At 38.6% G+C, this 16,170-nt stretch overlaps 1 protein-coding gene across 4 annotated transcripts; it reads right to left on the reverse strand.

The window, feature by feature from the left end:
• Nucleotides 1-1,930: 1,930 nt before the first annotated feature.
• Nucleotides 1,931-15,406, reverse strand: LOC149070970 (uncharacterized). 4 transcript variants are annotated; one of them, XM_089248521.1, is made up of 2 exons: nt 15,208-15,406; nt 1,931-5,315 (listed from the first exon to the last, which is right to left on the reverse strand). In XM_089248521.1, exon 2 carries the CDS (start codon nt 4,932-4,934, stop codon nt 3,975-3,977), a length of 960 nt encoding a protein of 319 aa, XP_089104647.1. In that variant the 5' UTR covers nt 4,935-5,315; nt 15,208-15,406; the 3' UTR covers nt 1,931-3,974. The 4 variants fall into 4 exon arrangements, with proteins under 4 accessions (XP_089104647.1, XP_089104649.1, XP_089104651.1 ...); XM_089248523.1 differs by having other exon boundaries at nt 14,794-15,406; XM_089248525.1 differs by having other exon boundaries at nt 1,937-5,182; nt 15,208-15,395.
• Nucleotides 15,407-16,170: the final 764 nt, after the last annotated feature.

Here is a 16,170-nt window from a genome sequence, read left to right on the forward strand (position 1 = left end):
TTTAATTTTGTACTATTTGTGCTGCCATCTAGCACAGAAATCAAAGACGACTTATGTAAGGAGGATATTTTGCGGGTTCCCCGCACATGGAACAAGTTTTTCGCTCAGCTGGAAGCGGATATAACGGCGGGCGCACCCGTTTTACCCAGACTTCTATATATATATATGTATGTATATAAAGGGCCCCGAAAAACCAAAAATTCAAACTTTTTTTCTAATTCAAGGGACCTAATATTTTCTTTCGCTCCTGGGGCCTCGTTCGACCCAGTCCAGTTCCCTACAAGCAATATCGATAAACTAAACTGTTTTCCAGCGCATAGAGATGTTGAAAACGAAGAACACCTACGGAATGAGGAGACGGCAGGTGAAAAAAGAGCAACCATTTATTTGGGGCTGCTATCTCGTTTCAAAATCAGACGCTGAACAGCAGACGACATATAAAACGCAACTATTTTCGCTGTTTGAATTCAGTGTTTGTTCGGCTATGCAATCCCAAAATTGTAGATGACTTATGTGATGATAAATAGGCCGAATTCGGACTAATGAAGCAAACTTTTTCATTCAGTTCAGATCTTTTTCTTTCACATGAGAAATCTAAAACTAAGAACCTCGTGAAGAAGCAGCCCACAGATTTCCATGTTTGATTTGCATGGAAGTATGGTGCTGTCCTTATACAGAAGAAATAGAACTTCCTCTATGTACTATAGACATCTAATTTCAAAATCAGAAATAACTTGTGCAGTGAGAAATAAAAATTGTTATTTCGAAATTGCAATAATTGATTCCAATGATGACCATTCCTAATAATTAAGATCTTAGTCATTATATATTTGCCAGAATTAAAAAAAAAGGTTAAGATGGTTCAATTACTCTGTATATATACAGTAAAAAAACTCATATTTTACGGCCAAATAATATAATTTCCCCTTGTATAATACAAGTATGCATTTCAAATCCCTGATTAACAGTCACTCCTCTTTTTATGGACGAATTTTTTTTTTTTTTGTCCCATCGGTGCAAAAAAAGTTTTACTGTATTTTTAGTTCCTATACAGCAAATTATACCATTCTTCAATTTTATGCAGATAAAAATTTTAATAACAAAAAATCTTTACTTTTGTAATGATCAATTTCTGTTAGCAAAATCATTTTGGTACCCCATAAAAAAAATTCTGGCGATACACAGATATTTAACTAATGAGTAATTTATGAACTAATGATAAATAAATTTGACTAATAAATCCAATTTTGTTTGGTAGCCAGCGTATACTTGCTGCGCTCGAAAAGTTTGGTGAATGGTCTCAGAAAATAAAGGAAATAAAAAGGTTTTTCTGGACCGGAATATACTGCCTTGCCCGCATCAAATGGTTAAAGTAACATTAACTACAATGCATTTTTGACAATGCTTGCAAAAGCTGCCGAAAACTTAAAAAAAATGTTCTTTGGAATTGCCCAAAGCAACCATGTCATCTACAAAGTGTAGGTCTTTCCTGACTCTGTTGAGCCACAAGAACAAAAAAAAAAGTCAGCAGGGGCTTTACTAATCCCCAATTCATCTGTTAGCATTATTAAAGTCAGCGGCTGATCATCCACAAGCATCTGTCACACTTGTTCAACAATCTCTGTTGTTCTGTTTGTAAGGGTGAACTTGATTGGTAGCTGATCTTGAACTACAATACTTCTTATGAAGAGCATCTATTTCTCTTTCTCAAAGCTGAACGTTTTGCGTTGTTCTGCAACAGCCCTCAGTTGACTGGAAATGTTCTGCCGAGTAAAAATTCCCATGATAGTGTTTCCTACACACCTTTATCTTAAAATTCTCCCAGACTGTGCTATAAATCATAACGAAGTATATATATGAACACTCCTAAATAATGCTCAGGATTCAGCAAAAAAAGCAGTTAACAAAACACAGAAAAATTTACACGAATGTGACAAAAATTATTTATTAGTTTTGCTAAAGTTAAAAAAAAAAAGAAGAAACAACTGAGTCAATACAAATGACAATTCTTGTATGTGGTGAAGAATATTTGACATTTGTGGCATAATATGACAGTTTAGTGACAAAAAGAAAACAGAATACACATAAAAAATACCAAATGAACATCTTTAAAGTGGTGTGTTTCAATGTCTGCTTAATTCTATTGAAAAATATTTTTCCTCACATTCCAATTACATAGCTGCCAACTTTCGAGGATAAGAATTAAAGGTTTTTAAGCAGATCCAAAGTCTGTACAAATATAAAAGGGAAAATTTTGAAAACAATACAGCAATTCAATTTTTCATTAATGAAAGTAAAATCGTAGATTTTTTTTTTTGATTTTTCCCTTTGCAGAAGACATGACATCCTGCTAGCCATTGCTGATTACCACCAAGTTGTCTCTCTCAACCAGTAGGCTCAAATTACTTACCATTACTACTCTCAAATCAAATCTAGCCAACAACAAAATGAGCATCGTCTCGAATTGGGACATAGACTCAGCAAGACATATGATCAGGGCTAGTCTTAGACCTAGTGGCGCCCCCCCCCCCAGGTATGAATCTAGAGTGATGTGTAAGAGGCAATTTTTGCTAGTCATTACTGTCCCTTAAAATACAGGACAGATTCATTCTACCATATTATCAGACTCTAGATGTGGTGATCGTCCCCCCTCCCCACCTCTTGGTTGGATATTAAGGGACAAAGAAGTGGGAAAAGTTTGTTCTAGAATGGGATTACTGCTATTTAACTAGTAAACAAGCATAAAACCCGAGCTTGTTTGATTTAATTAATAGATTTAAAAACATTAAAAGCAAAACATCACACATTTATGCAGGATACTTATTACAAAGGATCTATCTTCATCATACTTATTTTAATTTAATTTTATGGTAAAATTCGTGTAGTACATGCATCATGTACAGGCAAAGCAGATACCAAAAGTGGTTAAACTAAAGTGATATTTCCGTATGATTTTATTCATATTTATAAGACTTGTGAACTTCATTTGAATTATTTTATTTTTTACTGCCTAACAAAAGAGAAAGAAATTGAGTCTCCCCCAAAATCTACTGCACAGGTAAACGAAAATAGAGAGAGCATGTATTTTTATCTGACCGAAATCGCTATGTATTGTGCGTATATAGGTGCACTGCCCATCGATTCTTTTGTTTTCAAAAAATAACCGTAATATTATACACAAACCTCCAATTTTTTCCTCATCTTGGCCATTTTTCATGTATATTTTAGTTATTTTTTAAATGAGTATCTTAAAGATATTTTTCTAGTAATGTGTATTTAACGTGTTTCTGTGGCCCTTTTCGTTTCGCACCCGGTGCAACTGCACTGGTCGCACTGCCCTAAGACCGCCCCTGCATATGATCAAAGCAGATACAAGTCATGTCGCCAATTTCAGATTTCCACAGGCCAGATTGGAAATGACTGTTTGGCGAATTCTGTCCACCCATCCCCGAAGATAATTTTTTTTTTGTGATTTGTCACAATGGTAATATTTTAGATTGTGCTTGTGATGTTGTTTTGGGGATGAAAAACAAAAGCAAGTCTTTTTTCTGGGGTGATTTCTTTGAGAGAAATTTCCCCCTAAAAGTAGTGATTTTTTACAATCACTGTTGAAATTCAGGAGATATACAAATTTTTTGGGAGTCTGGAAAATTAAGAAATTTGGAGCCTCCCTGCAAATCCGAGATACTTGGCAGCTATGCAATTACACCTACATTGGATATAGTGGCTGTGATATTCACATATATGACCGAAAATTAACTTGAAAAAGTTTCCGATTTTCTTTAGAACACTAAAAAAACATGAAAATGGATTCAGCAAAACAGACAAATTCGAATACAAAAATCACAACGTATGGCATAATCGAGTAAAAAGAAAAAACTACACTTTAGTCACAATATTAGACACAGTGCAATCCGATACAGATCGGATCAGAAAAAAAAATTACTGGTTTCTGTGCATTACACTACACACGTTCACAAAGAAGAATGGTCTATGGTGTGTGTCCTCTTGTGTTTGGCGAGATGATCCTTCCTGCAGAAGCATTTCAGACACACATCGCACTTGTGAGGTTTCTCGCCGGTGTGGACCATCTGATGCCTGGTCAGGTGGTCGACGCGCGTGTACGCTTTCGGACAGACGTTGCACTTGAAAGGCTTCTCACCAGAATGAACTAGCACATGCTTCCCGAGATCGCTGCTGCTGGCATAACACTTGGAACATACTGCACACTTGAAAGGTTTCCCAGAGTTCTGAGACGATCTTCCGTGATGGTCGGAATCATGTTCCTGAGAGAACGAACTCGGATAAGCCTTGTACTCTTTACCACTGTGCACCCGCTGGTGCTTCTCTAGATCACTGATGAGCATGAACGATTTCGGACAGATGGGACATTTATGGGGCCTCATATCTGCGTGGGCACCGCTGATGTTGCCTACACCGGAGAACGAGTTGCGGTTGACTCCGTAAGAACTCTCGCTTGAATGAACGATTTTGTGTCGAGCCAGGTGAGCATTTTGTGAGAAAGTTTTTGGACACAACTCGCACTTGAAAGGTTTCTCCTGAGGGTGTATGCGACGGTGCTCAATCAGGTCACTACTCTGGACGAATTTTTCGGGACACAAGTCACATTTGAATTCTTTGGAGCCTCCTCCGCACAAAGACTGATGCTTGGTCAGATCTTCGCTTTGGCTGAATGCCTGGGAGCACATCTTACACACATAAGGCTTTTCTTCCGTCTGCACCATCGCTTCTTGGCTCATGTTCTCTGTGAGTGGTTTCTGGAATGCAGGGTTGATGGGGTTGCTGAAGAAGGGCTGCGGGCAAATTTCGTAACCTTGGAGATTCTGTTGACCATACACTTGGGTGATACAATTTTGCATGGGAGCCTGGTTGTAGCAAACAGCATTCATAACAGACTCACTGGGACATGCCATTTAACAGAATTGGAAAACCAAATTATCACGCACGAAATCTTCGAAACACTTCACGCTGATATGAAACCTTTTTTTCTTCTTTCCACAAAGCATACAACTCGCGATTGGCAATTATTTACACGAAGGATGAGACAAGAGACAACACTTCTTATCCGCAATCAAGGAAGAAACTGTGTCCAATGTCTTCCAGCAGAATAGACGTTCTAACTGCTGTCGTTATTCAACTGCACGGACCTTCATTGTTCCTTCTATATGGAGAAATGAAGAATGTTTATAAGAAATCCACTAGAAGAAACGGTCATTAAAACAAAAGCTTTCGATGATTTCATTCAAAGTTCACAAAACAATAATCTGATCATCATCCAATGGGAAAGAGGAATCCTGTAAGGACAATAAAAAAAGTTTATATTTGATTTCCCAATGTCTTTTACCTGCTTATAGATATCATATTTTCATGTATGGTTACAATAGAGCAGGTGGTGGCCAACAGTTGGCCCAGACAATGTCAAAATAATGTGCATTAAATTAAATTTGTGATCATTTATTTGGCTCAGACTTCGATCAACAAATTGCTTACATCTATTATTTCTGGTGACAGAAAATAATTTGCCATGTTGTCACCATACTACTTTTGCGCACAAATTACTCATAAAGTTTGTTGTTACAAACATTTCCACCACCTACATTTCTACCACCTTGTTAGACAAGTTGTCTGCTGTGGCCTCTGTATTTGTAGCTGAATGAATATTTGATGTCCCCCTCACTGTGATGAAAATTTTTCGAGGTGGATGCCACTCACAATGAAACTGACTATATATATAGGCTATGCAGACCCCAATAATTCCAAAGGGAAAAAATTTGTCATATTTGATAGTGGGGTTGGTATAGTGCCTTTAACAGAGGGAGTCCTCCACACAGACACAATGATTATTTGTGCCGAAAACAGAGCAGCATTCACCGCTAAATTTCGACATGGCAGGTTGATGGCCTTTCATGTTACACCAAACCAGCATGTTTTGGTGCAACAAAGAAGGTACCTTTGATTCTGGTCAAAGAAGGTAGTTAACGTAATAAGACTATGTGGATCTCATCTTGGAACCATCATTTGTTTACCACATTACAATTCCAAGTGCCCTTGGAGGAGATGGTAAATACAATACCTGTGACTGGCTTTTTAGCCCTTTTTTATCCCAAGAACAAAACTCCACTCAAAGTCTACCGCTGTGTGAATCCTCATGCAGGTAGTTACTAGGCTATAGGAGGGAAGGGGGTAGCAAATCGGGGAAGAAAATGATAGAGAAATTTGGAAGATAAACGTTTGGTCCATAAAATTTAAGCTATGAATATGTATTGGACAGAATAACTTGCAGAAGAAACTAAGTTTTTATGCATTGCATTTAGCTGGAAATGTAATCGTCCCATGTGACGTGCCATAACCAAGTCTCATCTTGTGTTTGAGGGATTATTGTATCAGTTTATGAAGAGTACAGACCCCCCAATGTGAAAGTTTAATGACTGAAGTCTCAAATTCTGTAGTTAATTTTCAGTCCAAAATTTTACTCGTACAGCTTATACGCAGAAAATTGAGGCTTGCAATGCTGCAGCTGACCATTATGTTAGCCCTCAAACAGAAATCCATGCTAGCCATTATGTTTTGGCCACCCATACAATATGGCAAAAGCACTGTAAATACTCTGGTTTTTCGTATAATGTCCTTGTCAACCCTGATTTGTACAGATTATTCTTTGATTTTGGGGACGTTTCAATCATTTATGGCTTGAATTCAATTTCATTGCAGTTAATATTTACCCAAATACATTACAATTAATTAACTAATCTACATTCAAGTATTCATACTTTATTTCTTCAGCCATTAATTAAATTGGGTCTTTCATTATTGGGCAGTCTTTCATTTATTCAAACCAATCACAACTCCGGTCCTATCGACATGGGTCAACTCACTATAGAGTGAGTTGTGCCGGAAGCGTGAGTGTATGTACCTAACAGTCTGAGTACGTATTTAGTGATGTGTCTGATTTTTTAGTGATGCCATCTGCATTTCAAATTGTGAGTGGAGTGTAACGATAGAATATTTGTACCATTGAAGGTCTGTTGCTCTCTGTATTGAAACTTTTTAATGAAGATTGGCTCGCATTCGTTCCCAACAGAAACCAACTTCAGTTGACTGCCACTGTGGCGCCTATGGGGTTTGAACCTAGGTCCTTGCAATGCACACAAAGCTGTCACTATGACCATTTGACCACTCGCAGTGGCATTAAAGCACTTTCAAACTTTTTTTAGGTTTTAATGGGAAAAATTTGATGAATTTTGCCTGCATGAAGTGGTCAAAACTGATATCTACCTGCCTGGCCGATTAATGACCAAATCCAGCCCTGCCAACCAGTATATAACTCAATATCCATTTAAGACCAGCAGTATGTGGGAGAGAGAAATATCACTTAATGTTCTTCACTATGTGACAAATTACTATAAGGCTAGATGCCGTTCGACATACGCAGACTGAAGAAATAGCTTTTGATATGCTTAACTAGTTTCTAGGATATTGCCTGTAGTAAGAGGGGAAATATTATATGCTGATTCATAAACAACCAAACCTGTCTGGTTTTATCATTAGTTCTGGGATAATTGGGACCCTGTGAGACTTGTTAACAAAATACACCCAGAGGTGGATATATGGTTTTGACGCATCGGGGTTATAAACAAATTTCAATGTCCTTTTTCCATTCCAATATAATCTTCTTGCCGCTCATTCCTTGAATTTGTCACCCTGTGGCATATAGTTCGTTCTTTTTTTTCTTTCTTTCAAACCAAGCACAACTCAGGTCTATCACCATCTATGAGTGATTTACTACCTAATGGGTTGTGCCGGAAGAGTAACTGTGTGTATCTGTAACGTGACAGCCTCCAGGTCATGTTTTTTCCTTAATAATCCTAATATCAAGAGAGAATGCTTACCTTTAGACCCTAGGGATCGCTTACCGGAAACCACCGAAGGTCTTGCTAGCATTCCAGTATGGGCTAGTTCGTCCGCTTAGTCTTTCGGCTGGAGGGTGGGGTCTTCCAGTCGCTTGACGAGGATGAGACAGCAGGTCGGCTGCTAATGTCCCATCTAAATTAATCTCTCAGCGATATTATTTTTATAAGCTCTTAATCTGTTGGTGCCACCCGCGAGAGATGTCACCTAGTCTCATTGGGGGTTGTGTTTCTTTTGTACGTTTAACCATAAGTTTTATGTTAACTTAAGCATTTCGGTTTGTCGGCAGATGGCCGCAGACCTCCATTGATAAACTTTCCCGATTGTCGTTGGTCGTGTTGGGTGAACCTGGTCAGTTCACCTGACATGTTGCCAAATGATAATTTATTGTTTACACTAATATTCTGAAACTATATGTAAATTATGTCGAAGTGTACATTGTGACATAATAGTTTTCTTGTTGTGATGAAGTGTTTCTGTGGTCCAAGTGGACCAAGAATATTTGTTTCATGATTAGTATAAATACGGATTGTGTTTGTTGAACATTCACATTCGTTTTCACCTCACTCGTTTTATGAGTTCAGTTCTCCGATGTTGATGGTGCTAGTTTTTCACTAATCAGATTAAATGTAATGAAACTTCATCTAGCCTTAGGCTTGGAAACGTACCCTGTGATGTTTTTTCTAAATTTGCATTTGTGTCTCGACAGGTCCAAATTTCTTTTTAATAGTAACTTCACATATGAGAGGTGACTTAGCTCTTCTAACGCTAGCTAGGTGACGACGGAAAGGTCTCTACACTTAGAGTTTCTGGTCCTGGTCTAGTTGGTATCGCCAACCACGTACAATGGATGGGTCGACTGTGGCTGTTCTCAGCATCTGCCTCATCGCAGCCTGATTCCCAACCTCCTGCAATCCTAGCCCTTTGGCACTCTCTGGGCTGACGTCTGAAGATCACACCTACAGACTTACGTCACTTGCACAGCCAGATTCTCTTTTTGGTTCCGATGTTGTGCCAGTTCTAGACAGTGGCTCTTGAAATGTGGTGATACAGTCCCCAGCGCGCTTCGTCCACTTCGGGGCTAATGTGAATCGACCTCTGTTGGGTCTACTACTCGAGAGGATGTCCACTTCAAAATTTGACTTTGGAAGTCGCGTGGAAACAGTGACTTTCCTCTAGTCGCATGCCGAAGTTCTGGACCACATTCAGATAAGTGCAATATGTGGAAAAAGTCTGTGATATATATATAAATGTTCTTCATTTAACATTATACTAAATTTTTAATACTGTTAGAAAATTCTTAAGTAAATTTTGTAACAGTGTTTAATTTTCTTGTGATTGAATAAATGTCTTGATTTGAATTCTGCCATTGAGTAGTTTCTTTTTCTGTCAAAGAACTTGAAAGTTAAAAGTAGAATCTGGGAATGCACTAAATTGGTTGCACTTCTAACAGTCTGAGCACGTATGTAGTGTTTTGTTTGATATTTCAGTGCTGCCATCTATATTTGAGAAGTGAAGCGAGTAATGTGTTATGATTGAATTACAATTTGTACTGTTTGTAGGCCTGTTGCTCTCTGTGGCGAGACTTTTTAAAGGGGGAGATTGGCTCATATTCGCACCTTGAATTTGGGAACCACAGAAAACCAACTTCAGCCAACCACCACTGTGGTGATGGTGGAGTTTGAATCCGGGACATGGTCACAAGAATCTGTCACTATGACCACTCAATCACCACAGTCGCTGGAATATAGTTCACTTAAACTCCCACCTCCCCGCCAATATGCCTGTCTATAAGGCACACTTTTGGTCATACACATGCTTGCACTCTCCTGGTGGCTCTCTAACCACTCTCTAAGTGACTCACGTGCTTGCACACTAACTGCCCAAGTCCTCTCTGGAAGTCCCTAACCAACCTGGTCCCTCATCAGCGGTTCTCAACCAGTGTTCCGTGCACTTCCCAGGGGCTCCGCGGCCACTCGAGGATAATAAAATTAATCAATAAATTTGATAAACAAGGGTTCCGCCATATAAATAATATTCTAAAATGGGCTCCTCGAGTTAAACAGGGCTCCACCATAGAAATTATACACTGAAAAAGGCTCCTCGAGTTAAACAGGGCTCCGCCATAGAAATTATACACTGAAAAGGCTCCACGAGTCAGAAAAAGTTGAGAACTGTTGCTCTAGATCATTCCTGTGCTTCCACTCTTTTGGTCACTCACATGCTCACACACTGTTTTGATCATTCACATGCTCACACACTGTTTTGATCATTCACATGCTTACAAACTCTTAATGTGTGTGACTCTTTTGGTCACTCATTATAACCTGATCCCTTATGCTTTATGCCACTCTCTTATTCACTCACATGCTGTCAAACTTCCTAGGTCACCTCATTCTCTAAGCAGAGACAGATTTGTTTCATTTTCTGTGGGTAATACAAATTTTGTTGCTTTCTCCCATTTTTACACATTTTCTTTGACGACTCATTCCTTACATGTGCTGCCCCTCCAAACATTAGGGCCTGGGCAGGGTTCATGCTGCCGATTGCCACTGCAACAAAATATATCATTCGCCAAATAAATAAAGGATAGAATTTGGCAAATCACGAGAGTTCATTTGGTCTCTTGATGGTCGAATTGGCCATTTGACGCAGTTGTTTCAGAATTTGCATTTTATGATGCGTCAGGTTTGACTAAGGTTCTCTGTCATTTGGCTATAACTTTTTCCATCTGATTAGCCAAACTGCTAAAATTGATAAAAAGTCCCAGAGGGAGCCCAGACCTACCAGGCCCCACTTCGTAAATATGTCCATCACCTGAGTATTTGGGAATCAGTGACTGGGTTTCTCAGCTCGTGAGGTTTTGAGTGTCAGCAGCTTCACGAATCCCAGATATATCTACTCTTTGATATCTTAATGCAGATATGAAGTGGGTTATGTCTGATCTATAGATGTAATTAACCAATAAATCATTCAGCGATTATGTTCCCATGGAATAGTAAAAAAACTCTGCAGTAAAAATATCAGTAAAAACAAAGAAGGGAGTGAATGAACAATTAAGTAAGTGATGAGTAAAACATGTGTATGTTAATATAAGGGGGGAAATGTCAACGGCCTGTTATAAATTCGTGCTAATGATCGATTTCAAGTGTAGAATCATTTTGCCATCAATTCTTAATCACCCTGCATACGAAAATCACTTTACTACACTTCCATCTTGTATAAGGAACTAAGTACATCAAAAAACAAATATTTATACAGTATTTGAAGAAAAAAAAAATGAATATCGTTAAAAGTCAATATCACCTAATTAAAACCATAACGCCAAACATAGCCCCCGCTCTATCCCTTGCAGGATATAAGCGGATTACCTTGCGGCTGAGCCATGCTGGAAGAACTCACCTGGCGCCTAATTAAAACCGAAACAAGTCTTCCAAAAAGTGCTTTCGGGACAACACATTGCTCACAAAATATTGAAATGCTCCCAAAAACCGGAACATATGGTCGCCTCATGTGGGACTGCCGATAAAGTTTTTGGTCAAAAGTGGGGTAGCACTTCAAAAAGTTTGGCAACCACTGCTCTAGAGCATCAAATCGATATTCATGCCCATAAAATTGCCCTTGTTAAAAGCTGCCCCAACAACATAGTCAAACTCGGTTATAACAACCTCAGATGTAGTCAAATGTCTGCAATGACATTAATGATTAGCAGTTTGGATTTATTTCAATAGGGAATAATAATAATCTCCCTGTTGAAACATTTTGCCACAGTATCAAGCCTATCAAACGTTACTTTGACCAATTTTCAGAAGAGATTGTGTCACTATACTGCCAAAAAACCAGCCACCACAATAATTTTTCCCAACTAGAACAGAACTACTTAGAAAAAAAAAAAGCAACGATCTGCTTTCCTTCGCTTATAATTGGTTAGCTTTAATACCAGGCGATGCCCAGGTTTTCTTCAATGAGGCTTTTTGAATCACGTGATATCTCCATCTTTCTTTGAGGAACATAGGCCTAAAAACCGTGTCCAAGTTAACTAATATGGTGACTTCCTGCATGACTCATGAAAGAAATGAATTTTTTTTCCTTTTTCAAGGGGCGCTAAGTATTTCAATCCCCCCCCCCCACAAACTTCATGTTTTCCATCTGCCTGTTTCTGCTTCTAAAAAGGTTTAGTTAAAGCTGTGTGCTTTACGGGCCCATAATTGATTTTAAAACATCCTAAACTATACAAATTTATGCAGTTGAATATCAAAAGACAATACGAGACATTAATTTTCATGCTTCAGAAGATATAAATAAAAAGTTGAAATTAATGCTATTGTGTGAATGTCCAACTCAAAAGTAGGTTTTTCTAATCACTTACTATTCTCGGCTTCGTATAACTAAGTGAACTCAATATTTCAAAACTTGAGATTTCAATACAATTTTTTAAATTATTGATGTGGTAGAAAACCTTACTAAATTTCCACATTTCCACAGAATCTACAAAAAGTCTCATTACTCTGAAGATTGAAAAAGTGACAAACCATTATACAGACATATACATGTCTAAATAGCATTGCTAGGGAACCGCGGTAATAAAAATAAACATTTTGAAAGTGATTGTTGAGGCGGAGAAACCATATTTGCCCAAAATGTTTTTGTCCATTTTGGGCATTTACCCAAGTCTGACAAACTTTTAAAGTAGCCTATCGTTCAAGTCGGGTCCCACTTGGTATACATGCGAAATTTGTGGAGACAATAGATCTGAAATTGTAGATTTGTATAGACAACACACACAGAAAATAAATTTTATATATAAATATTTCCACAGTCTGGTTAGTTTTATTACTTTGCTAGGAGCGAGAGGTTTTCCTTGGCAAAAAAAAATCAGCTTTTTGTTAAATTTATTAGCATTTCTGAAAGCTTCCATTGCCTTATCAAGTTCTATTCTCAGAAGGTTTTCTCCCCTTCGGAAGTGTTGTGATGAGTGATACATGTGAAATGAGTGAATGATCAAATTATTCAGTTGAATGAGCATTAAGTGATAGATGAGTGAGCAATTAATTTAGTGGATGAGCAATTATGAGAGTGGGTGAAAAGAGTACATAGATGTGCAAGTGAGAGAGCAATTATAGGTGTGAGTGGAATGAATGATTAAGAGTGGATAAGTGAGCGAGTGAATGAGCAATTGAGTAAGTCTATGAATGAGCAAGTGAACAAATACAGATCCAGAGGGGAGCGATCACCCCTCTCAAGAGCCAAATAATTTCAGAAAATTTTTTGTTCCAAACATCAATATAGGATCCAATGCACCTACAAAATAAGTCATTTTTCTGACAAATCCCCTAGATCAGCATACCTCCAATCCATTTGCAGCTGAAGATGTGTGCCTTCGCTCAGGCATGAGTTCAGGGGCAATCAAGAGCAAATAATTTGGGAAATTTGTCTGTTCTGTAAATACAGAATGAACACATAATTCCCCCGGTAAATTCCTAATATATGGTATACTGCAATTTGGCGATTTTTTTTATCACCAAAGTACTAAGGTTACTGCCCCAATACCAAAAAATGATTAAAAACATGTGGAAATAAAAAAATATGTAATATATTATAGTAGTTATTTAATCAATAAAAATAGCCGCCTGGCAGTCCACTGGTTAGGGAGCTAGCTTCTGACTGCAGGTCTGGGTTCGAATCCCGGTCCGGGCATGGATGTCTACTAACACTAACAAATTCCCTGGACAGATTGTAAAGATCTCTTGGGAATACGTGCTGATCATACACATATTATTATAAAATCAATAAACACCTGTAGGCCATACTTCGTACGACGCGTGCCTGGGACACATAAATGGCTTCACCACCCATGTTCGCGCTCAGATGTCGCTTTAGCTCCTTACATCGATAAAGGGACCCTAAAATATTGACTTCGGACCACCACAAATACTTCAAGGCGCTATGCGCTAGGGAACACACGCCCATCTTCATACAGAAGTCAATAACACTTCTCTGGCCTTCAAATTGTAGCCGATGCAGATACATTAAATCTACACATAATCAACCATAATGCTGAAAAAATCAGGAAATAGCGTGAAAAAAACGACACGAAAAAAGCAAAATGAAATGGCAACAATAAGTTGGACAAGAAAATCAGCGCAGTGATGCCGTCTACATTTTAAGACCTGGAAGAATAATGTTGGCGACATATCGCTGTTTTGGCACATATGAAAATTTGGCAAAAAAAAAGGTATACCATATATATTGGGAATTGCCCCCCCCCCCGACACATCCTCCAGGATTCACGGCTGTGAGTGTGTGAGCAATTGTGGAAGTGGGTTATTGCCACTGTTGTGGCTGAGTGGCCATAGTGACCGACTCGCATCATAAGGACCCAGGTTCAAATCCTATCTCCATCACAGTGGGGTCGGTTGAAGTTGGTATTTTGTGGTTCCCAACTTTGAGACATGAATGTGAGTAAGCTGATGTCCGGTTAAAAAGTCTTGCTGCAGAGAGCAACAGGCCTTCAACGATACAATTATTCAATCCTTACACTTCACTCAGTTTGAAAAACTGATGGCGCACTGCATATAACAAGCAATACACATAAAAAACTTCATGTTACATTCAAAACACAGTCGCATACATTTTCCAGCATGGCCAGGGTCACTTTCTAAAATCTCTTCACTGAGACACAGCGGCGGGCCATGACCTGATTAGGAGTGGATGACTGAGCAAGGGAATGAAAAGTAAGAGTGCAGATGAGTGAATGAGCAATTATGAGCGTGTGCAAAATAGAGCAGCCATGGTTGTGATTGAGCGGGGAAATGAGCAATTGAGTGAGTCTATGAATGAGCGAGAGTAAATAAATATAGTTACCTAATAATAAAGTGAATGAGGAATGTTTCAGTAAACGAGTAATGTGTTTAGTAACTCACTGAATGTTTAGTAATTCAGTGCAGCGGTTGTGAACTGAAATTTCGAAAGAACATAACTCACAGAATAGCGGTAGCGTTGGCGATCGCCATAAATTCGCCACGGGAAAATGGCTCAAAACAGATGACTTAGAACGATATTGTTCCTATAGCGCGTTTGTACCTTCAGTAACAGCTTTTGGCGAGAATGGTCTTTTGCGATGGAATCACCGAATTTCGCTTAACGAGAACAATGCAAAAGTTTTTGAGAACAAATCGCCAAATTATTGCCAAATCTCGATTGGTACCGCTATTCTGTGAGTATTCTCAACACGATCGCGTCGCAACTTATAAAATACAATGCCTTTCCAGAACTTACACGATTAAGAGAACGGCGAAACGTTTCCTAGAATCGATTCAAAATAAACAAAAGCAATGGCCAGGGTGAAGTATACACATTTAAAAAATATATATATATATCTTGATAACAAAAATAATTAAAACAATCGACCGGAAAAATAAAATAACGCTACAACAACAGAGCCAAGTGGGGAATCAACAACGCGATCGGGCGCTCGCGGCCGATTGGACTTTCCGCCTCGACATCTGATTGTACCCGGCTATGATGTGACCATATTTTGAAATAAATAAATGGTCCATTTGCTAGGGTGACCAGTGTACTTTGTTTCAAACTCAGCACGTTCATCCTACGGAATGAGTTAGAGATGCATACCTAGGCTGACCATATTTCCTCAGGAGAAATACGGGACATTGGGATTCCAAATACGGGAAAATACAGGACATCTCCAATTATCGCCAAAAATGACGCCAAAACCAAACAAAGTTGCCAAATATTGTTGAAATTACGGATAAATCACAATGGCGGGAAATGATGCATTACTGCAAATTGAAGTGGATTAAAATGTATTCCACGAAAAAAAAAAGTTTACCAAACCAAGGCAAATGTGGGAGATTAGTATTCTCATACATAGATGTATCATAAAATAATTTATGAGTTGAAAAATAATTTCAATCTTCGACTTCAATAAAGAATAAAAATTCAAGTAGGCGCCGTGTGAAATACGGGAAAAACCGGGACACTTTTGCCAAAAAGTCGGAACGGCCAAAAAAAGAGAAAATACCGGGACTGTCCCGGGAAATACGGGACGTATGGTCACCCTATGTATACCCAACAGTTCGTGTATCTAGTGTTGTTAGGGGTTACGGGATGTCTTCCGTTTCGATGTCATTTCAAGCGTCCTCCTTAAGTTTTAGAAAATTCGCGCTTTTGTCCTCCTTTTCAGGTTTTCGACATTATTTCCCTTTTTCTTCGGAAGAAATT

This window comes from Pholcus phalangioides, unplaced genomic scaffold (assembly GCF_987345545.1).
Source record: "Pholcus phalangioides strain wild (caught in Gottingen) unplaced genomic scaffold, Ppha-v1.0 ptg000020l_1, whole genome shotgun sequence".
NCBI lineage: Eukaryota > Metazoa > Arthropoda > Arachnida > Araneae > Pholcidae > Pholcus > Pholcus phalangioides.